Source organism: Lepidochelys kempii, chromosome 12 (genome assembly GCF_965140285.1).
Source record: "Lepidochelys kempii isolate rLepKem1 chromosome 12, rLepKem1.hap1, whole genome shotgun sequence".
In the NCBI taxonomy this organism is placed as follows: Eukaryota; Metazoa; Chordata; order Testudines; family Cheloniidae; genus Lepidochelys; species Lepidochelys kempii.
In genome coordinates, this window is record NC_136391.1 from 6,922,323 (window position 1) to 6,950,269 (window position 27,947).

A 27,947-nucleotide genomic window follows, 5' to 3' on the forward strand; every position below is an offset into this window, starting at 1 on the left:
TTTTTCATCCAATGATTTAAATGGGAGAGTTGAATTAATGAGGAGATAATGTCAATTGAACAGAAGGTTGAGAATGGGCTCCTGCAACTAGATAAATGCAAAGGTGAAGCCAAGACATTTCTGTTCACAGCAGGAGACATCACAGGTTTATTAAACTCATTCTCTCTTATCCCATGTGACTGCTGTATAGTAGGGATAATTATTTTGGGCCTAGCTCTGCCACCCTTGCTTGTATTGAACACTTCCCTTGCTCCTCAAGTAGTCCCAGTAAACTCAGGGGGACTGCTTGCAGAGTGCTGTTCGACTCAGTGGAATTAAGGGTGGCAGCTTCGAGCCCTTTGTATGCAGTAGTAGTGTGGCAATTGCTAATGGATGACTGACTGCCCTGAATGCATCACGTCTTCCTAAGGTGTGGGTTTCACGTTTCCCATGCAGGACAGACAACTACCTCCTGTCTCCAGACCTGTGTGCGGAGGGGAAAGGGTGGAACTTACATCACACCCCGCATCCCCATGACCAACCCAGCTGAGGCTCCAAGTACAGTATTCTCATGCTGTGTGTTGCTGTGTGTTGCTATTTGGGGGCAGTGAAGTGGGTGGAGTTAGAAAGCAGCCATTTGGCAGGGAAGTAGCCCCGAGACGGTGCCTTGCCCTGTTCTGAGGAGAATCCCTTTGAATTTGGCAAGTGAGGAGGCTTTGAGGATCAGATTTCACGCAGAATCAGTAGATGGTTTTACCAGTAGGCATGTAACAAGGATCACCTGATGTACTAATGGGAGTTAGCTTTCACAGCACACACAACAGTAACCAGTAGGTGGTCAAAGCATCCCTGTTCAGGAAAGCACTTAAGCCCTTGCTGAACTTTACAACTTGGGCTTAAGTACTTTCCTGAATGAGGCAAAGCTATTCTGAACCTGCCTGGCCTCATTCTTTGTCTCCCTTGCTGCACCGTATGGTGAGGCCAACATTTTCATACATGGGTGCCAACAGCGAGGCACCTGAACCCAGGTTTGTTTATCATTATCATTCTCTGTATTACCGTAGTGCCTAGGCGTTCCAGTTGCAGACCAAGACCCCATGGGGCTGGGTACTGGACACACAGCACAAAGAGACAGCCCGGCTGCAAGGAATTAACAGTCTACGGCAAGAGACAGTAGATGGGTACAGACAGGTGAGCACAAGGAAATGGAGAGACAGGACTGGTCAGCAGGATGGACGGTTGTCTCAGCACAACAGCCGGCTGCATGGGCACCTAATTCAGCAGCCTGGTTTTCCAGCACCCGTTGACAACTGTCAAATTCCTTCAATTAGATTTGCTTAGACTGTAAATTCTCTGGGAGCGGGAGCAGTAATATCAGAGTTACTCCAAATACACACTGAAGGGAGAGGACAGTCAGGCCCGGTGTGCACAGGACAGATGACGTAGGGGAACGAGGCGCTCAGTGAACAGTGAGGGTGAAGAGAATTTTTTAGAAAGCACTGATTACAACCAGTGGATTTATTTTAACCAGTGTAATAATCCATTTCCCCCAACGATGATCACTGAGTAGTGGCCTTCCTCTTTGCTTCTGTTGGAAGAAGTTATTTAAACAGAAATGTCTCGCCACTCCCTTGCTCACTGGGCACTGTCTAACCGTGTCCGGGCCGGGAGTGTGCAGTAGCGAGAGCACATGAGCGTTTAAGGAAAGCCCCTCTCTCAGTGCGAGCACACAAAGGCACAGTGCGGAGGCTGTGGGCTTTGCCATCTCCTGGGCGTCACTGCAATTGGAATGCTTTTTGAACACAGGTTTTCTTAGGGAATCTGGATGTATAAAAAGAACCATTCACACATTTCAGGCACGTCCATGGGGATGTTAAGACATACGTGATCTGGCCTTCAGAGGGGCTGAACCCCAGCAATTACCATCGACTTCTGTACCTCGGAAAAGCACTCCTAACAGGGGCGGCTAAAAGCAGTTAAAGGCCAAGGAGGGCCCATTACTTACCCTGACCCCTCACCTTCTGTAAAGGGGGGTTAGGGGCTCCAGCTACTTTTTCACTATCTCCATATTTACACCGATGATGATTTCAGCATAGCTGGCAACATGTGGACGTTTTAGATGCATTCCAGGGGAATATGAAAAATATTCTTGCTGCATGTACGTAGGGCCTTTTGGGACACCAAAGCTGCTGAAAATGTGACACACCCCTCTCCCTGCTTTAACCAGTCTTTGTTCTCTGGCCCTTCTTTCCCTTCCTGTCCTCTTTTCTCATAGGAAGGGCAGGATTTGTAAGGGTGTTTCAGTGCAACACAGAACCCCTGCAGGCTAGGAGCGGCAGGCAAAAGAGCAGATGGGTTTTCCATCCAGGGAGGTTTTTAAAGATGGGCAGTTGTGTAAATCAACCATGTATCAACTATCCTGAAATATATCTGCACTTGCTCCGAGTCACTGGCCCCTCCTGGCTGCACCACTTCTTCATTACAAGGTCACCCTGTGTCCCGAAGATGAATGTCATCATCTCAGCAGGTGTGACATACTCCCGGTGTATATTTTCTAGTGGGAGAAATGTGTCAATCAACAGAAACACACTGGGAAGTTTTTGAGGCCTTCCTATCCTTGTATTCCAGTCAGCCATGAGATAATGAGCGTTCTCCGCAGGGCTTCCATATCTGCCATGTCTCTCATTGTGCAGTCAGTGTATTCGGAGCAAAAATAAACCAATTCATCATGGGACTGGATGCTTCAGGCGACTGGTGGTGAGAGATGGGACCTTTCACATCTAAGACACCGTCCATGGCAGTAGTAGCTGAAAGCTGGTACCTTCTGGTGGGTGCTCAATAGTCCATGTGGAATAAGGCTGTAGTCTCAATCTAGTTCCTGGTGGAAACTTGTCTGCATCACAAAACCATCACCGTAGTCAGCACAAATCAACACCTGTGCTGGCAGATAGTAGAAGGGCTAAGGAACAGATGGGTAAAGAGGCACCTGTCATCTCTACAGGCCAGGCCATGGGCTACCGTAGGGGAATCTCCACCGCCACTCCTTGTGTTGGACTTGATCTGTGGAGCGAGGGCGTGAGTCTCCAAGTCCCTCAACCTGGCACATTTCATGAATGCTAGAAACAAAAAAAACCCTGTCCATCACCCTTGAGCAAAAGACGAAGGGACTGTCTAACAACTCAGTTCATCTCCAGCAGCTGTTTACATTGTGGCTGGATTCAGAAAAACCCCACTAAGAAGCTTTTCCTGTACAGCTGTGGGCAGGAAATTCTTATGGAAACTGCAGGAATCCTGGTACATTTGGCTGGCTGCATGAAAATCTTTGCCTGTTTGCATCTTAAATAAGTACATTTTAAACAAGGAAGTTGCCAGTTCCTGGCTTGCCTGCAGGCTGAATGCTTCCATCTGTAAAACTCGCTGAAAGTCACTGAGCAGCATGAGAAACTTACACATTTCCACCAGTGCCCATGGAGGCATTTCTGCAGGGCACCCTGCCGAGACTTCAGAGCTGAGTCAGAAGGGGCTGTATCTGAGATCTGCCCTTAAAGGTCACCAGGAGCAATGTTTTTCGGTGATAAGGCCAGCAGTGAGGGGGATGTGATTTTAATCTAGAGATGCAAAGCAGCCTCACAGAGCCGATAATTTAAGAGGCAGGGCACAGATGTATAACTGCACAACAGGGGTACAGAGTTCTGGGAAATAAGTAGAAACCAGTTTTTAAATGTCTCACTTTGTTTTGTTAATTTAATCTAGGTTTTTGTCCTGTCAAATGTGGTAAGTAAAATGGCTGCATTTATTTTGCCAGGTGGAAAACCAAATGAATGCATCTCAGAAGCCAACTGGAGACGGTCCTGTGTGTACCATTTTTGCTGGGTTAGTGGGTTTCCAGGATCAATAGATTTTTATTGGGTAGTTCCTACGTAATCGTTAAATCTTTCCTGACACTCAGAATGAGCCCAAAACATGATAAAGCACAAGGGGACATTCAGCCAAGTAGATCAGTTGTTTGGACGAATGCTCTTAACCCTCTCAGTCTGAATAGAGACGGCTTGGTGCCCTGGGTTGGCTTTCCTAACTGCAGCCTTTCAATTCCAACTTCAGTAGGATGACAGGTGGAAGCAGGGCCACAGGCCTATCTACATACAGGAGTTATGCTGGTTTATCTAAAGAGGGGGTTTAAACTGATTAATTTATAGGCTAGGGCTTCACTGCCAAAAAGGTGTGTTTCTACCACAAGAGAGCGAGCCCGCATTAGCTGTCTCCTTGCAAAATCCTCGTGGAGACAAGGCAGAGGCCGATTCTCTTAAAAATGTTTTTAACAGCCAGTCACAGTGTGACCTGCCCTTTAAGGGAAGATGAACCCAGCCCCACCTGTGACTGATCAGCTCGCTGCCTCCTAGGTGAAGCTGTGGGGCTAGGGATCAGGTGATCCCCTAGGAGCACCTGGGTCTTATAAAGGCCAGTGAGCGCTCAGCTGAGCCAGAGAACTGCAGGGAGCAGATTGCTGAAGCAGAGGAAAGATTCCTGCTAGTAAGTGATCCCCAGGCAGATGACCTTGTGAGTGAGAACTGTAGGTGTCCTGGGGTCCAAGCAAGGACTGGAGGGGCTGAGGGGTGAGGGGAAAATCTTTGGGCATTTGAGCCTATATGGGGCAGAGGACCTGCTTTATTTGGGTATTTTGCTTGTGTGTTCAGTTTAACTAGTAAACTGTGCTCTGAGGCATGGCCTGATGCAAACTCTGGCACGGCAATGATTCTTTGGTTGCTGGTAAAGCTGCTTATGCGGCCCTGTACGTGAACAAGCTGCTCTGTGCTTTGCATCGCCCTGCATGAGAAGCTGTCTCTGTCAAAGCTCAGCTGTGAGACTGTTTAATTTGGTGGTCTGCAGTCTCAACTGCTGCTCATGGAGACAACATCCTCTCCCTCTAACCTCAAGGAAGTCTCTACAGTGACAAAGCAGCAAGCCGGGCTTCCTCTGGCTGAGCCAGCATAGAAGCAGCAGTGAGAGTTTAAAAGAGACATCTCCTGGGTCTTGTGAAATGCTGAGCCTCCCTTAAGGACATATAAAGAGATGTTGCACCCTGATTCCACTAATAGAGAGACTCCATAAATGGAACAATTTAGTAAATGCTTTCCCTCTAAACGAGCTTAGTGGCAGATCCCTCAGAAGTATCCATCACACCATAGGCCTGCTCTGACAAGCGACTCTAGAAATGGCACCATGGGGCTCTGGGTTTATTGGCCATGGTTTCCGTAATAAATGTGCTGAGTTGAAAAGTAAGATTGCTAGCCCTGCCCGCTGAACCTTGCATGGCAGAGTCAAGCTGGGTTCTTTCCTTCTTGCGCATCATCACCACCACCACTAAAGATGCTGCCACCCAAATTGTCTGCCCTTTGTTACATCCGTGCACCCCTCCTGCCTTCAATAAGCAGGCTGGACTTTACTACATCGCTCTGTGGGTGATGCATGAGATGGGACAGATTCCAGCTGAGTGGCCGCTGCAGGGATAAAGTACAACAAATGCTTATTTTTTTAGCTGAACTGAGCAGATTTGACTCTGAGTTCACACAGGGAGCCGGTGTAGGAGGCAAGAAGGAGCCCCATTTTAAGGCTCCTTTCCCCCTGCTTTAAACCCACCAGTCAAGGCTCTGTTTTAAACATGCCATCCTTCCTGTTGGAGGACTGGGCAAAGGATTCGATCCGGAGCGTCTCATTTCTGCGCCTTACTCTGCCAGCGTGCCTGTTGATGAATTACAGAAGACGCACCCTTTGCCTCTTAGATTGCTGTCAGGGTGGTGCCCCCCACAGCTCCCCCAGTTTACGCTGGCCTGAGGCGTGAGAGCAGAAGCTAGATTCTGATCTCCATTCCCTTGGTTCAGTGTGAATACAAAGTTCCTTCGTCCGGGTCACGGAGTGCACTCTGCCCTCACGCCAGCATAACTGGGATCAGTACCTGCCCCAGGGACCATGAGTCACGGCCCAGTCTCTAGAATGGCAGTGCTAAGCCGTGGGCTGGTCCTACCGTTGTCAAACCGCTCTTTGAGGGGAATGAAAGAAGATCCCTTCCCCACACCCCCCTGCAGGCTGAGAGCATCTCACCAGCTGGCTGCACACTGCAAATGGGGACTGAATACCGGCCCGGGCTGCTGGTCTCTATTTGGATGGGGGGGATTGCACACCTAGTGCTAATCTGAACAGAAGAGTTGGGGGATTTTCATGCTTCCTGGTCCTGTCGCCAAGCCCCAGACTGCTCGCTGAGCTACCCTGGGGCACCAGGTACCGTGCAGCGGGTCTTCAACTGGCTGGCTTTAGCCTCCTCCCTACGCGCGGCTGGAGACGCCATGGCAACGGTGAGCGAACAGTGGCTGCTTATGCAGCCGCAGAACCCTGCCATCTCCCAGGGTGCCCTGCTCCGTGGCCCGGCCGAGGTGCCCAACGACTTCTGGGAGCCAGGGCTTGCGAGGCCAAGCGACCCCCACCTTCTCGCTGTGTAAAGCAGCTGCCGAGAGGAGAACAATGCCGAGGAGACCGGGGCCAAGGCGGGTGGCGGGGGAAAGGTGGGGCTGGAAGTGGCTGGGGGAGGTCCGTCTGTTCTCTGCTGGGGAATCGGGGCCCACGCTAGCCTATGGCAAGGCTGGCCCCAGGGTTTTGGCGAGCGGGACGACGGCGAGGGAAGGCGGAGGCTTTGGAGACGGTGTCGGTGAAGAAGCAGGAGTCTGGCTGGGGAGAAGGAACGGGGAGCTGAAGATGATCAGAGCGGTGATGGAGAATACGCTGGAGTGAGGCAGCCAGCCGCGGGAGCTGGTTTCTGTGAGAAGGAACATGACCCAGTAGGCCCTGCCTCGCCGTCTGTGCAGCCCCCTGACCAGTGGGGCGAGTCCAGCACGGGTTGGCCCTGGGTTTGCCCCAGCAAGGCTGCATGGCGGACATCTGGATGTGCAGAGCCGGGACGGCTCGGGGGAGAAAATGCCGTTTCCAACTCGGCCGGGGGGATAAGCAGAGGCCTGGGCCTCCTAGCGGGAGGAAACACGAACAACCCCTCCCCGCGCTGTGTGGCTGCCTTTGCAGGGGCCGAGGCGGTGCTGAGATGGTCAGGCAGCCAAGGCGCACCATGCAGGTGATGGCAGGAGGGAGTGATTGTCCTGTGGTTTCCCTAGGGGTCCGGGCCGCACGGGTCCATCTCTTTGCCGGGGCAGCAGGACGAGAGGCCTGGTGCTGCTATGGCTGTGCATTTCCCGCTCCCCGGCAGCTGGTGAGTGAAGTTGTGTCTGGGAGATGCGACCTGACCATTGCACTCCCCAGCTAGTGCCTTCAGCTTGCTCCCAGGGGTGACGGAGCCTGGGCCCAGCCCCAAGTGAGGCCAGCAATTTGGACAGCTGGTACTCATGGGACGGTGGCGCTGCCTGACGGGCCTGCTCAGATCTCAGGAGGCACCAGCAGCAGCCACTCACTAGTGAATGAGTCGACAGGGGCCAGGGCGGGAGAAGGGAGGCAGAGCATGAGAGAAGCAGAGGAAAGGATGGGGTACTAATGGAGGAAAAGCAGAGAGGAGAGGGTGGTAATAGACTGGGAAGCACAGGTCTGCTGGGTCCCAAAAGGGCCCCAGAGGGACCGTGCCCTCCATTTGCTTTGCAGGATGTGGTACACAGATGAGCTTGACACCATCTAGTTCCACGCAGGCATTTGCAGCTGTGGGGGAATTCCCCTGGGTGGTGTCAATTCAGGACCTACAGCACAACCACCTGGCCTTTGGCTCCATCCTGAGCGAGCACTGGATCCTGAGCGCTGCATCCAGCTTTCAGACAAGGTATGATGTGCCATGGCGCTCTTCGACCATAGCTCCGTTCGACAGAGGGAGGTTGATGCCTTGTGGTGCGGGCTTGCTCTCAACTCTGGAGGACACTGCTTCTTGGAGGTCCTCCTTGGAAGGAGGCTGCCAGGAGCACCCAGTTCCTCAGTGCATTACCTTCCATGTTCTGAACCAGCCCCCCCCGGCACAGACTTGACAGGCAGGCTTTGGCTCAGTTCCTGGTCTTTGTCTACAGCAATCAGAAGATTAAATGATCTCTGACTGACTGCTGAGTAGCTGGAGCTGCTCGTAGCGAGGCTGCGGCTGTAATGAACTTCCAGTGAAATGGAGACTGCGCTAAGCACACAGTTCGCTGCGCACTGCCGCCATTTGCACTGGGCTCTTCTTCCCACCTTTCGGCCCCTCATGTGTTTAGTCCTCTGAGAAGATCTGCTCTGGTTTGGAAGGCCAGGCAAGAGATTGTGAGGCTTCCTCTCTTCCCTTCTCCCTCGCTCAGCGACAAGGGACAGAAAGCTTGCACCCCGCCTCTTTTCCTGGGCTGCCTTCTACCCTTCCTCTGCACATGCCACCCAGCTGCTGGCAATCCAGGGTCCACCCTGGTGAACCGGACACTGTGCCAGCGTTCAGTCATCGGATGCTCCGCATTCCAGCCTGCCCCTCCCAGACACAGTACAACTAGGCCCCAATCCTCCCCTCTGATGTGGCGCTCTGCTGGTGTAAAGCTGGCAGTGGAGGAATCCCTGGGTATCAGAGCTGCTATGGCATCTCCTGTGCCCCCCAGCTCCATTCCCCTGCTGCAGGAGGTATGGCTGAGGGAAAGGGGACGCAGGGTATGTGGGTGGCCAATGTCTCCCTACTGCCAGAATAGCCCCTGCAGACACTGCAATTTACAGCAGTCCTTAGACTACATGTCTAAGGGACCAGACTGGGGCTGGGCCACCCAGATCTGGGGGGATGGTGGCATAAAAATCACCTTTGCACACATCTCCCTCCTGAGTTGTGCTGGGATCTGGACCCTGAGCCATCAAATCGAAGGCACGGAGCCCGATTCTGATCTTGCACTAGGTTTGCACCAGGATAAACTGCCTTGACTAGTGGCCTCAAGTCTTCCCGTAGCTGGTGTCACCCTGCACCCTTTGAGCTGTCACATTCCCACTGCCAAGGGGCTCTCAGTTCCCAGAGCTCTTTGCACGTCTAAGGCTCCTCTGGTCTCTCTTCAGGCATCCAGCTTTTGCCGAGGTTCGTATAACGGATCTGAACGTGCAGAGGAAGACCCAGCCCCAGTACTCCATCAGCACCATCGTTCCCCATGAAGACTTCAACGAAATCACGCTGGACAAGAACATTGCCCTGCTGAAGACGGCCACCCCAGTAGAGTTCAGTGATGCTGTTCAGCCCATCTGCTTCCCCAGCAGGAACCTCACCGCAGCCACCCTGGAGAACTGCTGGGTGTCCGGGTGGCTCCACCCCACGGCAGGTAACCCCTTCCTTTTCCTGGGTGACATGTACGAGACAAGGGCACAGGCCTAGTTTGACTGCTATATTTGGGGGGACAGCTCTAGCCAGGCCAATGGAACCATGGGGGGAGACAGATGAACAAATGTGCACACACACTGAAGCCAGTCCCCCTGGCTCGCTGGAGTCTCCCCTGGCGCAGTCTCCCCTGTGCCTGGAGTGGCGGGTGCTCTGGCTGCGGCAGGCTGCACATTACCTGGGCTGCTGGTTTAGCGGGGGAGCCCCAGCTGCTGCTGTCCGCTGTGGGGACCTGAGTGTGGGAGCTGCGGCTGCTCTGGCCCAAGCTGCTACAGCAGGACTCGATGCCGCTGCTTTTCTAGTGCCTCCTGGTGCTGCTGGCAAGCGCCCATCCTGGTGAATTATGTTAAATGCACCGAGCCTCACCCCCCAACCACGGCACCCCCAATAAGGCTGGCCCTGTTGGGGGGGGGCAACACCCATGGAGCAGCGTGAACCTCAAAAGCTTCATTCAAAAGTCTGGGTGCTTTTAGAGAGACTGCAAAGCCAATCAGACCTGCTGGCTTCTTCCAGCTAGAAGAGCCGGTGAGACACCAGGATGGTGACTTGCCTTATAGCAACTGGGGCTCTTCACTGTGTGGATGCCACTTCATCCACTGTGTGGATGCCACTCGGGGTCAGCATGTACCTCGTGCACCTGCAGGTCCTCGCAGATCAAGAAATATGGTCAGGGTATGAAATCCAGTGCCGAGTAGTGGGGTGGGGGGGCAGTGGGGTGGGTACACGGTGCAGCATCCCAACTCCAAAGGCCTTTGTTTTCTTCTCCTCGCCATAAAGCCACGTGTCCTCTTGGGGGGCAGGGGTGAGGGGGAACAGTGCTCCCCAGGGAGTTCAGTTAGATCCATTTCTGCTCGGCAAGCAGCAGCTGCTAGGAAATGGATTTGAGTCTCGGGGCTGGGGGGGCAGTGCCCCCAGGAGATGCCAGAGCCCTGTTTCAAGCCCAGCTCTCCCATTTGCCGGCGCAGGGACCTAGCCCTGCCCGCCCAGCAAGGCTGATCCCCGTGGGACTGAAGCAGGTGGTGTTCCTTTTAGCCGGCTGGGCCTGCCAGCGGGAAGAAATGCAGCATGCGGCATGGCCACTTCAAGGTCCTAGGCCCGAGACCGGGGGCCTCTGATCTCTTGGTGTCTTGGCTCGGACAGGAAGGCGCGCGGCAGCAAGCTTTCTACGGAAGCTCTCCGTCGTGGATGTGGATCCCTGCCCCCTGAAGAGAATCGTTACCACCGAGTGCAGCAGCCACAGGGACTCCGACAATGCGACTGGCTGCTTGGTAAGGAGCTCGCACTGATCCAGCCACAGACTCTGACACAGGGTGCGAACTACGGGGGGACCTGAGCTCGGCTTCCCTCACACTTCCTAGCCCCCAGTTAGCTACTGAATTGTCCATGAGATCCGGGGCCCGCATCATCCTTGGGCCATAATAAAGGCCTGAGTTTCCACATGTCACTTTCCACTCCCCTCTGTCCTGAGGCTTTGTCGCATCACGCATACTAGCCTTCGCCTGGGAAAACTAAACTCCCCTGTTCAGCCAGCCAGCTGATGTTTGGGGGCCATAAGAGCAGATTTCTGGGCAATGCATCTGTGATGGGGGTGTTCTAACAGCCTAAAGAAGAGCCAGCCCCCTGGAATTACTGGTGGCTTGTTGGAGCAGATAAAGCAATGAGCTGGTGGGATCTGTCCTCCTTCCAGCTTGGGGTTAGTATAGAGGTGCCCACAGGATTCAAGAGCAGTGACAGCACACGTAGGAGGAAAACTGGTCTGATTTGACTAAAACTTGCCTTTTCTCTCTCAAAGGGGGACCCAGGAAACCCAGTCATGTGCCAGGCTAAGGGAACCAGAGACTGGGTTCTGAATGGAGTGCTGAGTCAGGGCGGCATGAGATGCTATGGACCGTTTCTCTATACCAAAGTGGCCTATTACAGCGACTGGATTTCAGCCACAACAGCTGATGCAGGAGTCCCCATATATCCCACTTTTGCCAGAGGGCGCTCCGCTTTCCAAGTGCCGGCTGAGGATTTGGAAGGTTCGTTTGAGCCAGCAGAGAAGGTGTTTCAATCCTCAGTCATCTCAGAAGCTGGGTCTGACCACGGCCAACCCAAGCAGCGACCGAAGGACATCAAGCCCGCCCAGGAAGGGCTAGCCAGGGCTCACACCAAGTCTGACCCAGTGTACTATGACTACTACAGTGGGGAAACGCTCCCCATTTCTAAGGGGAGCTTACGTCAGCCGCAGATCCTCACAGGAATGAGTGCTATTTTCCTTCTGCTTGGGTTCCTCTTTTACTAGATGAGACACTGTAACCGAAGCAACTGTGTGATTGACTGGCCTCGGGGGCCATTCCCAACACTCTGGGCACCCTCCCCATCCTTTTTCGTGCTGGTGACAGTGGCTACGTGGCACGATCCATGTGCACAGTGCTGACACGTCCTCCCCCCACAGCAACCTCCTCATGTGTTAATCTGTCTCTGCATTTTAGCACCCACTCTGGGCTATTAAACTTTAAACTCCGCCCCCCCCCCAAACTCTCCTGATTCCTTTTGTCCCAAGGGTCAGTCCAGAGAGGAGAGTGACTGTGAACATGTCCAGACACAATCGCCAGATATATTTGAGAGGGAAAGGGAGCTCAGGAGCACAGCTGATTCAGGACTTTGAGAGCCCCGCAAAGAACCCAGGTGACAGAGCCCAGTGGATGCTCCAGCCTCTCCGACAAATGGAACTTGACAAAATAGAGGTGTGCTAACCCAGGTGGTTTTGATTTCTTTATCAATCAGGCTGAAATGGTCCCATCTCTTTTCACAGACCAAGCTGCAGTATAAGGTGTTCTGCATTTCCCCCAGTCGATAGCTTCATTGGTCATGTGGCTGGCTCCAAGCCAAATCTCTCATTGGCCACCTTGCAGGGGGAGACAAAGCTATAGTTGGTTACTAGCCACCTTGACCTTGTTCCAAGCTCTGCGGTAGCTCTGCAAGGACATCTGCAGAAGTGAACATGGAGAAATAGTAAGACCATGGCAAACTGCCACGGAGTATACTGTGCACCCAGGGCATTTGAGTAGGTACACTCCTGCAATCTCAGCCTAGCACTGCTTCCCAGGGCTTTCCTTTGAATGCTATATAGAAAGCATTGAGATCCCACACAGCAGTTTGTACTGGGATCTGAACTTCAGCACTCTGAACCTGAATAACACTGAACTCTGGGGAATGTTGGCTTCAGATCCCAGAGTGGATCTGACCCTTAATATTATTGGTATTACCCTAGTGCCTAGGAACCCCATCCTGAACCAGGAACCAGTGGTGCCAGGTGCTGTACAAACACAGAACAAAAAGCTGGTCCCTGCCCCAAAGACCTTACAATCTAAGAATGCAACTGGGGCCCATCTCTCTGCGTTAATGAACGTTGGGAGGGGGGGGGAAGGAGGGGAGTTAAGACTGTACCATGAACATAAGAGATTACTAGGAACCTGCCCTAGCAAGTCTGTTTCATCTCACTACTGCATATCTGAATTCACTAACTGTGGGGCAAGGATTGCTTTTCAATACGGAGGACTTACCCCTGGGCACTATTGTTTTATTTCTACCCATCTCGCTGCATAACAGGGCATGATCTAAAGCAATAGCTTCAGAATCCTTTTCCTAGCTTGGCCCCAGACTCACCCTGTGTCCTTGGGCAAGTCACAACCTTTCTGTGCTTCAGTTTCTTCATCAGTAAAGTGAGCTGTGACGCTGGCAGACCAAGTACCAGCTCATGCCAAGGCCCAGGGCCTCACTGAACACTGACAAATGCATAGCTGGAAACCAGTCTGGTTAGTATAGTTAAAATAGATATCAGTGTTAGACTTTCTGGAATGCTTGTAGGATGCTGCAGGTATTAATCCATCTTTCAATATCTGTCTCCCATGGTATAAAGTTATATTGAGTATTTGCATTGTAACCCTCTCCAGTTGTGTAACTCACCAGACAGGAAGAGAAGCATTAATTAAGGTAAAGTGCTCTTCCTGGACACAAGATGGCCCATTGAAGGCAAATGAGGCACTGTGTATCATCAAAGGACAGGTTTCAGTAGTAGCCGTGTTAGTCTGTATCAGTAAAAAGAACGAGGAATCCTTGTGGCACCTTAGACTAACAAATTTATTTGGACAAGATGTCAGCTGTTGGACATGGACCACATCCACCCTAATTGAATTGGCCTCATTAGCACTGACCTGGTAATGTGGCTGCCCTTTAGGGTCAGAAGAACATTTTGTATAGTGAGAAGAGTTTTTTAAAGAACTCCTCACCTTACTGCACCTAGGTGCTGACTGGGACCCAGAGAACTGGAATGCAAGAAAGGGGGCTCTGTGATTTCTCTTTTTGCTTCTTGATAACCATTGTGGGGATCAGGGGCACAGTGTGTGACTGGTTGGGGAGTTTAACATCAGTGTCACCTACCAGTCTCAGGAGGATCTACTCTCCTTTTTGCAGCCTGCCCTGACCTTGGCATTTCGAGTGAGGGCTGCCCCAGCACCCTGGGTGACAGTGACTATCACATAATCCAGTTTGCCTGGGTGGCAAGATAAACTGGAGAGCCCAAGGAGGCTGTCTGTGACTCCATGGTAAGGCTGTTACAGTGCTTTAGTTCACACTTGTTACTAGGTTGGTGAAATCTAATTATAGAAGATACCACGAATTTGGGGTGTCTGCCCTGCTTTTTGACCATCTGCCCTGAGGTTGGCACTCCCAGTCATCAGCCACTCCAGCCAGCGTGACATAGGGATAATGATTAGTTACTAATAATGAATGCTTGTGAAGTGCTTGGAGCTTGTTACATGAAGATGATCAGAAAGCAGATCCAAAACATTTTCAAACAATCACAAGCGTGGGTGTTTGAAAAGGCCCAAACTGGTTACATCTGCAGAGGTGAGACATTTACATTGCTGCTCTTTTGTATTTTATAGTTGTTTAAAAGGTCAGGATAATAATAACCTGATGATGCTTCCTATTAACTCACTAATAACCAGGTCCTGGCTTAAAACTCCTTAGGTTCCAGTCTCAGAGCTCAATTATTACACTCTGTCCTCTGAACACATTCAGGCTATGACATGATCGCTGCTTTGTAAACAGGAAGCACGTCGAGTTGTTCAATTATGCTGTAGTTAAAACCACAACTAAAATCGCCCACTCATGCTGCCTGGTTTGTAAAAAGCATCAGACCCCTTCACCATAATCGTATGAATGTGGGTGGGCACAGATAGATGCCCTCTGGAAGTTAAACCCCAGCTGTATACAGGGAAGGACACAGAAACTGACAGACTACAGACTCCGGGAGTTCTTGTCTTACTGTACCTCGGCGATCTCCACCTTCCTCTCCCATATCTTAATATTGTTTTCCAGGTCATCGATGGCCATCTTCTGATTGACGTACTTCACCACTGGGGGCACTCTGTAATCTGAGAGCTGCTGCCGCAGCTGCTTATTCACACCCTTTGCTTTGGTTCGTTCCTGAGAGAGGAAAAGGATCCAGGGCAGGTAGATTAGGTGGGACATTGCTTTCTGCAAAGTGGCAATTTGGAAAAAAAAAATCCATCCCCCTAAAACTGAAGGTCAAGCGATTAAGCTGTGCAGAATGCAGCTGCTCTTGGCGTTTCGGTTTCCTGTCTGCCAGGGGCACTCCGGAGCTGCTTGAACTCACTGGGCAACTCCCTGGTGCTACAGCCTGGGACAGTGGAATGGCACAAAACACAGCTGGGGCCCTCCTTCGTGCCTTCCTTGGAGTGGGAAGGGCATTGCCTCTAAAAAGAGGAAGGATATTAAATGCAGGAAGCTATGCCAAAGCTGGGTGCCTAAAGTTAAGGTCCAAACTCCATCCTTCAGCACCTAAAGTGAACTAGTTTTCACAGCACCACTAAATCCTGCTGACTTCAATCAAAGCTGCAGGTACACAGCCTTTTGGGTAAGAGGGCGCTTGCCTGCAGGTGCCTGAATGTAAATTTCACAGCATAACTTTAGGCACCCCAGCTTCTAGTATTACAATATACTGTAATGTTGAAATATTCCTTTGCTAATTACATACGTAATAGACAATTTATGATAATATTATGATAATCTCTTATTTGTATGGGGTCATGTCTAGGATCCCTAATTGGAGATCAGGCCCCATTGTGCTAGGGGCTGTACAAGCCCAGCACAAAAAGACAGTCTCTGTCTCAAAGAGCTTCCAATCTAAGTATGTGGCCAAGTTAACAGTGCTTTGAGAATCTTCATTCCCTCATCTCCTGACTTGTGTGTTTTAAAGTCCCTCTCGACTGCTGCGGGAATGAAATGACTCCCATTGCTACGCCAGTAAAGGGCAGCTTACAAAGAGCCGTGGCGCCAGATTGCGATCCCGTCAGTATAACTCAAGAGTAACTCCGCTGAGGTTGATAGAGTTACCAATAGCGCAAAACAAGCGTGTGAGCGGAACTGGGTCGACTGACTTGAATGGCATTACTCCGGCCTTACGTGGAACTGGGATCAAAATTTGGGTGTAATTCAATACCAGCCTCACTTGCTAGTCTATGCAGTAATCCAGTGTTAGAAAATCTTAAAAGAAATGGTCTCATAACATGAAATTTCTGGATTAAAAAAACAAGTAAACCCACAATCCCTGTGCTGATTATTTCTGATGTTCCTACTACCTCCTCCACCAGGATGGTTTCCCTTTCCATCTTCTCCAGCGCCTCCTTCCTCTGGGAGATATCTTTCATCAGGCAGGCGGATGCTGCGGTGGCGTTCTGCAGCTTTCTCTGAAACAGCACAATGCGGTAAAGTCAGCAAGCCCAAAGGAGGGGAAGAAGGAGGGCAACGGCTCATCAATGAACACGGAAAGCTAGAGTCCCTTTACTCATTACACCAAGGCTCTCGTCAAGCTTTATCTCTGGCTGGCCTTCCGGGACTCTGCTCCCTACTCCTGTTCATCGTAGAATGCATCGATCAACGTGGCATCTCATTTCTGAGTTTCCCTTGTAGATGGCAGCCTCAGAATCTAGCCTTTGTTTCACACAGTCGAGCATGGTGTTACTTGGTAGCCAACACGTCATCAAGGAGCAGTGAGGCAGAGTGGGGCCCGTGTCCTGATATTGCGAGAGGTAGAACTACTGCTCCCCTGCCCTTTCCCAGTGTAGTTTAACAATAACTCGGGGGAAGATTGCCAAAGGAGTAAACCATCCAGAGCCACTGACTGTCGGTGGGAGTTGCTCATGCCTGTGAAAGTCTCCCCCTTGGTTTATAAGGTAGGTAGCCATACCCCGGGATCCTAAAATATGCAATGGACTGACAAGCTCTTCATTTTTCCTCCCACAGAGGTGCAGCCAGCTCTGGGGTGGAATGCAGTAACCCTGCTGGAGGCAGGAGTGGAGGGGAAGCGCAGGCGTACTAGAAATGCCTACGGTGTTATTTTGACCAGGATACTGTGCCCAATATCCCAACTTTCGCAAAAACTGCCGTGGGCTGGACCTTTAGTGACCACATCCCTCTTTTTTATATTACAGCTGAGAGGCACAGTGCCCCAACCTTAGCATTGACTCAGAGGGGAGGATTCCACCTAATGAGTCACCTATGCCACCTGCAGCACCACCTGGATTTTTCTTGAAGATCACCCATCCAAGGACTGGGTAGTCTTAACCCTGCATAACTGATGAGATCACAGCTGCAAGGATATACAAAAGTCTCTAGGTAGGTCAGTGCTAAGGTTACTGCTTATTGCCCTGTGGGACAAAATAACCACACTGCAATGTTTGCAGCTTTGCACCATCACATGTGGATGCCACAAAACACACATCAGAAGGATGTATCAGAACAAACCCTAACAGCCACAGCAAACGTAGGGATCTTTACAGGCAGGCAAATCCATCAACAAAGGAATGGTTCCAAAAATTCCAGGGCAGGTGCCAACTCCCAGCCCCCACCTGCTGGAATGTGTCTTGCAGGCAAGTCAGACAGCTGTTAACAGGAATAAAAATGCCTCTGATTGAAAGAGATGTCCTGGAAATAGAGAGTGTGTGTGTGTGAGAGAAGGACAGTGTTAAGCACCCCCTCCCTCTCTTACCCTACAGGAGATAAAGAGAAAAAGAGAATCCAGGTGCCATGGGCTTGACTCACTTTGTAGGAATTGAAGATTTGAAGAGTGTTTCCCACTGTCAATTTTATCTGTAGCAGGTCCCGGTTCCTCTCATCAATCTTCTCCAGAAACTGAGCGTTCTCAATCTTCAGCTGCTGGAAATCAACCTCATGGAGTGCCTCGCCCATCTCTTCCTTCTGTAAGCCAGCAAAGACACAGAGGCTGATGATAGAATCATAGACTATCAGGGTTGGAAGGGACCTCAGGAGGTCATCTAGTCCAACCCCCTGCTCAAAGCAGGATCAATTCCTGATCTGAGGCTAAATGCCACATAATAAGGCGTTGCTCTGTCGGGACAGCAAGTCGGGGCGGGGGCGGGGGGTCCTAAAGGCTGGAATCCTCAACCCAACCTGGCCAGGCTGCTAACTCAGGGCATGGGGAGGAGTAGTGGACACAACCTGCTGCTTCCTTCCGAATCTGGGTTGCCGTTCAGTGGATCCATGCAGTGCCTGAACCCAGCACCACTGGCTATGTTCCTGCGACACCCACACTACCCCTTCCAGGAGGGGCTGCAAAGATTCACCCAAGATCTTCTCCACAGCACAAAAAGGGTGCAAATTCCCACTCTGCAGGAGCTCGGCTGCGGTCACCCTGCACAATCTTCTCACGGGTTTTAAGCTGCTTCGGGGCCTGCCTCAGGCATACAAGGTGCTCTAGGTTGGGGCCTTTTCTCAATAAACTCCGAGATGACTAAAATCTCTCCCAAACACAGGAGTTAAGATGAGACGCAGAGAAGATGCTCAGAAACATGAGACTCCCCGGTCTGGGTGAGCCCCTGAAATCTCCCTGCCTCCTCTTCAGAGGGCTGCAGCATCACCGGCTCTCTTCAGTCTTTACCCACCTGCTTGAGCTGCAGCTGTAATTTTTTCTTCTGCACTTTGAGGGAATCATTTTTCAAACGCAATTTTTCTTTCATCGCATCCTAAAAAAGACACCGGGATATACGGTCACGGCCCCTGCTTTCTCTCCGTCACTGGCACAGTGGGACCCAACAGGAGAGAGCCCCCGGGTTCCACTTCCTATCGGGACGCTCCCATTCTTCCAAGCCACAGCACTTTCTCACTGGCCAGAGAAGGAGGGGAGGCAGCATCCCCACAAGGCTCTTGTTCATGCCCCTCTATATAAATCAGTCAGTAAGAAATGCTCTGACAGCAACCCGGACAGCACCTTGCCCCAAATCCCACCTACATCAGCCGTGCAACTCCTCCAACTTCCACTAGGCTGTGCATAGGTGAGCCCTGCAGTCATGCGTGTGCCAAAGCTCCTGTGTCTTGGCTGGAGGACAGGTCATTGGTGAGCCACCAAGCTGGCTCCTAATGCACTACTGCAGGAGTCGGTAACCTTTCAGAAGCGGTGTGGGGAGTCTTCATTTATTCACTCTAACTGAAGGGTTCGCGTGCCACTCATACATGTTAACGTTTTTTAGAAGGTCTCTTTCTATAAGTCTGTATTTTCGATAACGAAACTATTGTCGTATGTAAAGTAAACAAGGTTTTCAAAATGTTTAAGAAGCTTCTTTTAAAATTAAATTAAAATGCTGATCTCATGCCGCTGGCCCGCTCAGCCCGCCGCTGGCCTGGGGTTCCGTTCACCTAGGCTGGCAGCAAGCTGAGCGGGGCCTGGGGCCGGGACCCTGGCTGGCAAGGGGCCAGCAACCAGAACCCCAGACCGGCAGCGGGCTGAGCGGGGCCTGCGGCCGGGACCCTGGCTGGCAAGGGGCCGGCAGCCAGAACCCCAGACCGGCAGCAGGCTGAGCGGGGCCGGCGGCCAGGACCCCAGACCGGCAGTGGGCTGAGCAGCTCAGCCCGCTGCCAGCCTGGGGTTCAGTCCGCCGGCTCCTGCCAGCCAGGGTTCCGGCTGCCAGCCCTGCTCAGTCCACTGCCGGTCTGGGATCCCAGCCCTTCCCACATAGAGCGGGTACCTACCTTCTCCCTGGTTCTCGCCCCTTCTCTTCCTCTCTCTCAGCGCTGAGGGTGGGAGTGTACTGAGCACAGGGCTGGGGGTGAAGGAGCAGGCTGGGGGTTGGGGTGTAGGGTCTGGCCAGGAGCTAGAATGAGGGAGGGGGCTTAGGATTGGGTTGTGGAGTGCTTACCTGGGCAGCTCCCATTTGGTGCGAGGGGTGCAGGTGGGAAGGTGCGGGAAGGTGCAGGAGCTCCCGTTTGGTGCTCAGGGTGGGGGTGGGAATGTAGGGGGTGCAAGAGTTAGGACATGGGGTGTGAGGGGGCTGGGTATATGTGGGGGGTGCAGGAGTCAGGGCAGGGGGCTGGGGGCATGTGAGGGGGTGCAGAAGTCAACGCATGGGGTGTGGGGGGACTGGGTATGTGTGGGGGGTACTGGAGTCAGGGCTCAGGTCATAAGGGGTGCAGGGGTCAGGGCAGGAGGCTGGGGTGTGTGGGGGATGCAGGGGTCAGGGCAGAGGGCTGGGTGTGTGTGAGGGGGTGCAGGGGTCAGGGCAGGAGGCTGGGGTGTGTGGGGGGTGCGGGGGTCAGGGCAGAGGGCTGGGGAGTGTGTGAGGGGGGGTGCAAGGGTCAGGACCGGGGGCTGGGGTATGTGAGGGGAGGTACAGGGGTCAAGGCAGAGGGCTGAGGGTGTGGGCTGGGATCGTGGGGGTGCTCCCAGCCCCCTGCCCAGAGTGGCTCACGGCAGGGGGCTTGAGGGGATATGCCCTGATTCCAGCCCCCTTTCCCAAGGTCCCGTCCCACCTCTCCTCCGCCTTCTCCCGGGAGCAGCGAGCGCACTCCGCTTCTCTCCCTCCCTGGAAAGGGCCATCAGCTGATCCGGAGCAGGGAGGGAGGGAGAGGAGGAGGGGCAGGAACCCAGCACGCTGGGGGGAGAGGCAGGGGAGGGGGAACTTGCCTGCCCTGCAGCAGCAGCCGGCAGGGCCAAGCTTCTTCACCCTGCCCTGGGGGAGGAGAAGAGTGGCCGGGGCGGGCAGGATTTTTAATGGCTCGCTGCTGCCTGCCGGGGTCTCGGCCTGGGGTTCGGCAGCAGGCTGAGCGGGGCCGGTGGCTGGGACCTGGCAGGCAGCAGTGTGCCATTAAAAATCGGCTCGCGTGCAGTCTTTGGCACGCGTGCCAAAGGTTGCCGACCCCTGCACTACTGTAACAGTGAATTGTTTTACCCACGAAAGCTTATGCCCAAATAAATCTGTTAGTCTTTAAGGTGCCACCAGACTCCTTATTGTTTTTAAGGTAAAGCGAGATATCCAAACAGACTTGCCAAGGTAGGTCTACCTATGGCCCAGAACGTGGCAGAGATTACTCATGGATCAGGATTTTGTCTAAACTGTTTAGCCTGGTATATAATAAATGTATAAATACACAACTCTGAACTGACCCTGTAGTGGTTCTTCTCCTCAAGGTATCTCAGCACCTTCTCAGTTGCTGTGACACTCCCTTTCTTCTTGGATATTGTTTGGATAATGTCTTTGTTAAAGTTGCACATGGCTTTCTTAATATCAGCCCACCGAATAGCTGCTTCTTCCATGACAGCCTGTAGAATGGAAGTCACATTATAGTAAAGAGATGTCATCTCCCATTCATTTTTTGGGCCTTGGGGTGGAGAACAACATATAGGAATGGTGGGACAAGTTCTCTGTTGGCATAAATCCATTAACGTCAGTGAATTCTGCCCTATTTGCCCTGTGGCAGTGATATTTTAGTAATAATATCAATCTCTCATTCATTGAAGAACAAGAAAAGCAAAACATCTACCGTAGTTGAGTTTCAGGATTAATCAGTTCTGCCTTGACTTGCAAATATCTCCAGATCTACCAAGTCTGAAGGAAAGGTTGTGTTCAAAACACTATTTTTGATTAGAACATATGGATGTTCAGGATGAGACAGTTAGGTTCTAACCATTTAGCCTAATCAAAGGGTTCTATTTCACTCTCCCAACACAGAAGTGGGTGGGAGGAAAGAAAAGAAATATGCCTTTATAGTATAGAAGAAACCCTTCAAAATTGATTTGTGTTGATGTTCTGGATTAGGAATCCAGGCAGCACTGCCATTTAAAGACCTCTTTGCAATTTTTAGGGACCTCAAAAAACAAACCCTTGTTGGGTGAAGGGGCACATGGATCGGCAGATCTAACACTCATGGTGCTGTATCAAGCAAACCTGCCTACTCAGTTAAGCAAAGGTGATTCTTTAAAATCCCAACATTTCCTCCCTGAACTACAAGGTGTAGTAAGTAAGCAACTCCTGGCATAGATTCTGAGATGAATCTCAGTTATGCCACTGTAAAAATCAGAGTATCTGCATTGATTTAAATGGTGTTACTCTGGTATCACATCAGTGTGAAATAAAAAAAAGAAAAGATGAACATGGGGGTGTAGGGTGTTCCCCCCGAGCTACAGAGGCGTCTCACTCACTACACTAGGGATTCTACAGCTCATGGAAGGCTGTACCTGGTAGTTTTGTATAATCCGTTCAGAATCCCCCTTGGTCTTCTGAATTTCTTCCTTCATCTCATCCAGCTCCCGCTGCGCTAGATCATTCTTCTGTTGCACTGTCAGGCCTATAAAACGATCTGCTGCAGCGCGGGATTTAGATTTACGTCTAGGACGTGTCTGCAATCCGGAGAAACAAAGAACTGAAGGAGCAAGTAGATAGCAACAGGACCCATTCAAAGTGGTTGCCATTAAAAAGTCAATGTTTGCCAACGGTACTGTATTACCAGCAGGAGAGTGGGGTGGGAGGAGGTATTGTTTCATGGTCTCTGTGTATATAATGTCTTCTGCAGTTTCCATAGTATGCATCCGATGAAGTGAGCTGTAGCTCACAAAAGCTTATGCTCAAATAAATTGGTTAGTCTCTAAAGTGCCACAAGTACTCCTTTTCTTTTCGTATTTTTCCTGTACTTAGAATAGGAAATAACCACAGTGACTGTGAGGGATCTGTAGACACATGATGGGCCTGATTCTCATTTACACTTAGGGTATGTCTTCACTGCAGGCACTTACCCACATGTTGCTCCAACTCCCTTCCCGTACACACACAAAACTCTCTTACCCAAGTTGGGTGGTGCTTTCAACCTGGGCTAGTAGGCTAAAGTTTGAGCGAGGCTTTCACGTGAGCAAGTAATGCACCCACTTGGCAGTGATGATGCAAACTAAATCCCTTGGGTGCTGATACTCCTTCAATGTCTTCCCACAATTCCCAGGTATCCAGAAGAACAGACAAGTTCTCCGGCAGTTCACTGGGAAAGACTCACAGAGCAGCTCAGTGCTCTGCAGCACAAAGACCCATTGGATGTGCCCCCAGAAGTCCCAGCAACATAGAGGTGGGTGCAGAACAAGTGAGGACCCAGTAACTTGGGCAGGGCTCTGCAGTGTGACTGCTCAGCCCTGGGCTACCCTAACCCAGCTGCCAATCATCTGAGTTAACTTTGCATTGAAGCCAGACTCACAGTGGCAGCATAAAGGGGCCTTAAAAAGGGTGCAAATTAGCAATGTAAAGTGGCTTTAGTGTAACTGTGAATCAGGCTTGTAGATTGTTTAGTAGTGGTGTCCATTTGTAGCAGCCCCTTTTGGGCTGTTCTGATTGCTGTTTAAACTCCACTCCATCTGGGAGGTGCCAAAGAGGCTACCCCAGTCTCAGCTCGAGGCTTGGGGACAGTGCAATATGCCACCATGAAGGAGACCAGGGTGAGGAGTGCCTACAGAGGTCCCACTCCTTGAGCAACTGCTGAGAAGGTGAAACTCAAACTCAGGGGCTGCCCAGCTCATTGATCACAGGCCACAGTGGCAAGGAAGCAGAAAGGAAAGTGCTAGCTGGAGCACAAGTGGGAGAGTCTGGGAGATGTGGGTCCTGTCACAGATTTGATGTGTGGCCTCAGACAAGTCTCTTAATCTCGTTGTGCCTCAGTTTCCTGATTTGTGAAATGTGGATAAGCCTACCTTACAGAAATTCATTAGTGCTTATAAAGTACTTTCAGATCTCTGGCAGGTGCCGTGAAGGGCAAAGTGTTATTGTATAAGACAGGGGTGGCCAACCTGAGCCTGAGAAGGAGCCAGAATTTACCAATGGACATTGCCAAAGAGCCACAGTAATACATCAGCAGTCTCCCATCAGCTCCCCCGCTCCCAATGTCTCCCACGCACCAGCAGCCCCGCCGATCAGTGCCTCCCCCTCCCTCCCCGCACCTCCCGATCAGCTGTTTCATGGTGTGCAGGAGGCTCTGGGGCGGGGGAGGGAGAAGAGCGAGGGCATGGCAGGCTAAGGGGAGGGGGCGGGAAGGGGTGGCGTGGGGGCAGGGCCTGTGGCAGAGCCAGAGGTTGAGCAGTGAGCACCCCCCAGCATACTGGAAAGTTGGCACCTGGAGCTCCAGCCCCGGAGTCGGTGCCTGGACAAGGAGCCGCATATTAACTTCTGAAGAGCCGCATGTGGCTCCGGACCCCCAGGTTGGCAACGCTGGTATAAGAGAAAAGAATAGCGTCTATGGGGTGAATGGTAAACTGAAAACTGGATTGGTCTTCAGACTGAATCAGCTGCAGCAAGGAACAGCGCAAACCCTGATGCCTGCTAGAGCAGCGGCATCTCACCTCGAGTATGTAGTTAATTTCCTTCTAAGACATCCAAGCACTGTGGCTGTAAGGTAGAGATGTTGCATGGTAAACATCACTTTCCTGCTCCACTTGCTTCTTTTCCAGTATTCCAGGGTACATTTCAAACTGGGTGAGATACAAAGGGAAGCCCATTGGATGTGTTTATGGGTGACTGCTCCCCTTGTACCTCTTCTCACGCAAGCATTAAATGAGAATCACAGCGAGAGAGAGGCGGCTGGATAATCAGAGTCATGTTGACAGGCAGACCCAGAAATACTGCATTGCAAACACGAACCCTGTCGCTCTGTAACGTACCTGCCCCATGTCCAGCGAGGAGCCGTGTACACTTGGCAGCAAATGGCTGACCAGATCCTTTGGCTCCATCTTATTGTAGTATTTTTCAAACATTTCTGTCTCGACTTTGAGAATGGAGAGGGCATGACTGCAAGGAGGCAGAGGTTGGAATGAGCAAGCTCTGACTTTCAGGTATAAGAGATGATAGAGTATATGGTCAGTGTATGAAACCAGAGGGGAAACATAAGGCTCATAGTGGTGAAAATTTTAGGTGGGGCACCATAAATATCCATAGATGCACACAAATTACTTGACACTCCTCTTGATGCAATAGTGGGGTAAATGAAAGAATCAGGCCCATGCTCATTAAAGCCCCAATCCCGTTCAAACTGAAATCCCTGGGAGGTTTGCTATGGATGTCAATGGGAACTCAGGCTCTAGGAGAAGGGGACTTTGAAAGCACCCCTTCAAATCTTCTGTTGGGGCAGCTGGGGCTGATCTTTCATGCACAGGGATCCCTGCTGGTAGTCCTGATCCCAGTAAGGAGTTCCTGATTGGAACAAGCAGCACCCCACTGGGGAACTGTCTCCAGCTAGTAAATCAGCAGTTGTGAGTGACACACACAATCAGGGTGTAGATAAAGCAACTTTACTCTGATCTTATTTTGTCATGTTTCTGATTGGGGCCAAGCCAAGCCAAGAACTCCCCCTGGGCTCCTGTCAATTATCAGAAAACCCACCAGACTTAAAAGCTTTCTGATTGCATAGAAGGCTCACACCTTTCTGAGGGGGCCGTGCTGACTCCACAGAATTAACCACTCAGTAACCCCCAAACCCCATGTGATCCATGACTTTTGTACAGCTCCACCCACCCACATCCCTGGTATATTTCCTCTCTGTTATATTTGCTCCATCATTTTATTTCCAGCGACTGACAGATGGAATCATCTACTGGGAACTCATTATAAAGGGAAGAAAATGTTTAGCAGATGGTTCCTGAACAGTCTGGAATGATGGCCCTTGCTCACAAATACGCACAAGATGCCTCCTTTACTATCAAATACATCACAATGCTTCACCCTTCATCGGGGGACAGACACCAAAAGGCAGATGGGTGGAAGCAGCTTCAAGCCTTGCACTAATCTACATGGAAAACATAACCCCAACCCCGCTCTCTTGTCAGGGATGGAGGGCATTAAACCCAGCTGAGGGGGAAGGGAGCATGTTATAATCCAGCTTTCTTGTGTACAGAGGACGGGGTTTTCAAACATTCCTGCATGTAAGGGCCATAGGGAAGGTATTGCTTCAGCATGCCCTGATTATAAAGACTGGGGGAGATTATATCTGAGCACCACCACCCTCCGTGGAATGGGTGTGTGCTGTGCCCAGCCCCCCATGTGGGATCGGGGCATTATGGACCCTCCATGGGGTGGGGGTGTGCTGTGCCCAGCCCCCCATGTGGGATGGGGGCATTATGGACCCTCCAGGGAGTGGGGTGTGCTGTGACCAGGCCCCCATGTGGGATTGGGGCATTATAGACCCTCCATGGGGTAGGGGTGTGCTGTGCCCAGCTCCCCATGTGGGATTGGGGCATTATAGACCCTCCATGGGTAGGGGTGTGCTGTGACCAGCCCCCCATGTGGGATTGGGGCATTATGGACCCTCCATGGGGTAGGCGTGTGCTGTGCCCAGCCCCCCATGTGGGATCGGGGCATTATGGACCCTCTAGGGAGTGGGGTGCGCTGTGCCCAGCCCCCCATGTGGGATTGGGGGCATTATGGACCCTCTAGGGAGTGGGGTGTGCTGTGCCCAGCTCCCCATGTGGGATTGGGGGCATTATGGACCCCCCAGGGAGTGGGGTGTGCTGTGACCAGCCCCCTATGTGGGATTGGGGCATTATGGACCCTCCATGGGGTAGGCGTGTGCTGTGCCCAGCCCCCCATGTGGGATCGGGGCATTATGGACCCTCCAGGGAGTGGGGTGCGCTGTGCCCAGCCCCCCATGTGGGATCGGGGCATTATGGACCCTCCAGGGAGTGGGGGTGTGCTGTGCCCAGCCCCCCATGTGGGATTGGGGGCATTATAGACCCTCCAGGGAGTGGGGTGTGCTGTGACCAGCCCCCCATGTGGGATCGGGGCATTATGGACCCTCTAGGGAGTGGGGTGTGCTGTGCCCAGCCCCCATGTGGGATTGGGGCATTATGGACCCTCCATGGGGTGGGGGTGCGCTGTGCCCAGCCTCCCATGTGGAATGGGGGCATTATGGACCCTCTAGGGAGTGGGGTGTGCTGTGCCCAGCCCCCCATGTGGGATCGGGGCATTATGGACCCTCCATGGGGTGGGGGTGTGCTGTGCCCAGCCCCCATGTGGGATCGGGGCATTATGGACCCTCCAGGGAGTGGGGTGTGCTGTGCCCAGCCCCCCATGTGGGATCGGGGAATTATGGACCCTCCATGGGGTGGGGGTGCGCTGTGCCCAGCCCCCCATGTGGGATCGGGGCATTATGGACCCTCCAGGGAGTGGGGTACGCTGTGCCCAGCCCCCCATGTGGGATTGGGGCATTATGGACCCTCCAGGGAGTGGAGTGGGGTGTGCTGTGCCCAGCCCTCCATGTGGGATCGGGGCATTATGGACCCTCCAGGGAGTGGGGTGCGCTGTGCCCAGCCCCCCATGTGGGATCGGGGCATTATGGACCCTCCAGGGAGTGGGGTGCGCTGTGCCCAGCCCCCCATGTGGGATCGGGGCATTATGGACCCTCCAGGGAGTGGGGTGCGCTGTGCCCAGCCCCCCATGTGGGATCGGGGCATTATGGACCCTCCAGGGAGTGGGGTGTGCTGTGCCCAGCCCCCCATGTGGGATCGGGGCATTATGGACCCTCCAGGGAGTGGGGTGTGCTGTGCCCAGCCCCCCATGTGGGATCGGGGCATTATGGACCCTCCAGGGAGTGGGGTGTGCTGTGCCCAGCCCCCCATGTGGGATCGGGGAATTATGGACCCTCCATGGGGTGGGGGTGCGCTGTGCCCAGCCCCCCATGTGGGATCGGGGCATTATGGACCGCACACGAGAGCTGGGGGGCGCTGTGCCCAGCCCCGTCCCGTACCTGGTCTCCTGCACCAGGGCCTCCAGCTGGGGCAGGGGCAGGGCTGCGAGCTCCTGGGAGTCCGCGGTGCGGACGCTCTCCGAGTCCTCGTCCGCCATCGCTCCCCGGGGTTACCATGGCAGCGGGAGGCGGCGGCTCCCCGCCCCGCCCGGCCGGAACCGCGGGCCCAAGGCCGCCCTGCTGCCCCCCACCCCCCCGCCTGGCTGCCCCCTTTGCCCCCTCTCCGCGGCCGGCTGCTGCCCCCTGAGTTCTGATATCCCCCAAGGCCTGCTCCCCCCACCCCCAGCCTTGCTGCCCCCCTCCCCGGCTCCCCCTCCTGCCCCCTTTGTCCCCCCCCCCCCGCTGCCGGCTGCTGCCCCCTTGCCCGCCCAGCCCTGCTTCTCCCTGTGCCCCCCTGAGTCCTGATATCCCCCGAGGCCTGCTCCCCCCACCCCCAGCCTTGCTGTCCCCCTCCCCGGCTCCCCCTCCTGCCCCCTTTGTCCCCCCCCCCGCTGCTGCCTCCGTGCCCTCCCAGCCCTGCTTCTCCCTGTGCCCCCCTGAGTCCTGATATCCCCCG

At 52.7% G+C, this 27,947-nt stretch overlaps 2 protein-coding genes across 8 annotated transcripts; one reads left to right on the forward strand and one right to left on the reverse strand.

Annotated features, from left to right (window-relative positions):
- Positions 1–31: 31 nt before the first annotated feature.
- On the forward strand, positions 32–12,711 carry PRSS54 (serine protease 54). 2 transcript variants are annotated; one of them, XM_073307361.2, is made up of 4 exons: positions 32–1,170; positions 9,010–9,266; positions 10,463–10,590; positions 11,115–12,711. In XM_073307361.2, exons 1-4 carry the CDS (start codon positions 1,157–1,159, stop codon positions 11,604–11,606), a joined length of 891 nt encoding a protein of 296 aa, XP_073163462.2. In that variant the 5' UTR covers positions 32–1,156; the 3' UTR covers positions 11,607–12,711. The 2 variants fall into 2 exon arrangements, with proteins under 2 accessions (XP_073163462.2, XP_078704207.1); XM_078848081.1 differs by lacking the exon at positions 32–1,170 and adding an exon at positions 7,245–7,786.
- On the reverse strand, positions 11,904–27,517 carry CFAP263 (cilia and flagella associated protein 263). 6 transcript variants are annotated; one of them, XM_078848079.1, is made up of 10 exons: positions 27,392–27,517; positions 24,315–24,441; positions 21,861–22,022; positions 20,790–20,945; positions 18,295–18,375; positions 17,435–17,590; positions 15,937–16,080; positions 14,642–14,797; positions 13,274–13,395; positions 11,904–12,212 (listed from the first exon to the last, which is right to left on the reverse strand). In XM_078848079.1, exons 1-10 carry the CDS (start codon positions 27,487–27,489, stop codon positions 12,167–12,169), a joined length of 1,248 nt encoding a protein of 415 aa, XP_078704205.1. In that variant the 5' UTR covers positions 27,490–27,517; the 3' UTR covers positions 11,904–12,166. The 6 variants fall into 6 exon arrangements, with proteins under 6 accessions (XP_078704205.1, XP_078704206.1, XP_073163455.2 ...); XM_078848080.1 differs by having other exon boundaries at positions 11,904–12,294; XM_073307354.2 differs by having other exon boundaries at positions 15,973–16,080; positions 27,392–27,516.
- Positions 27,518–27,947: the final 430 nt, after the last annotated feature.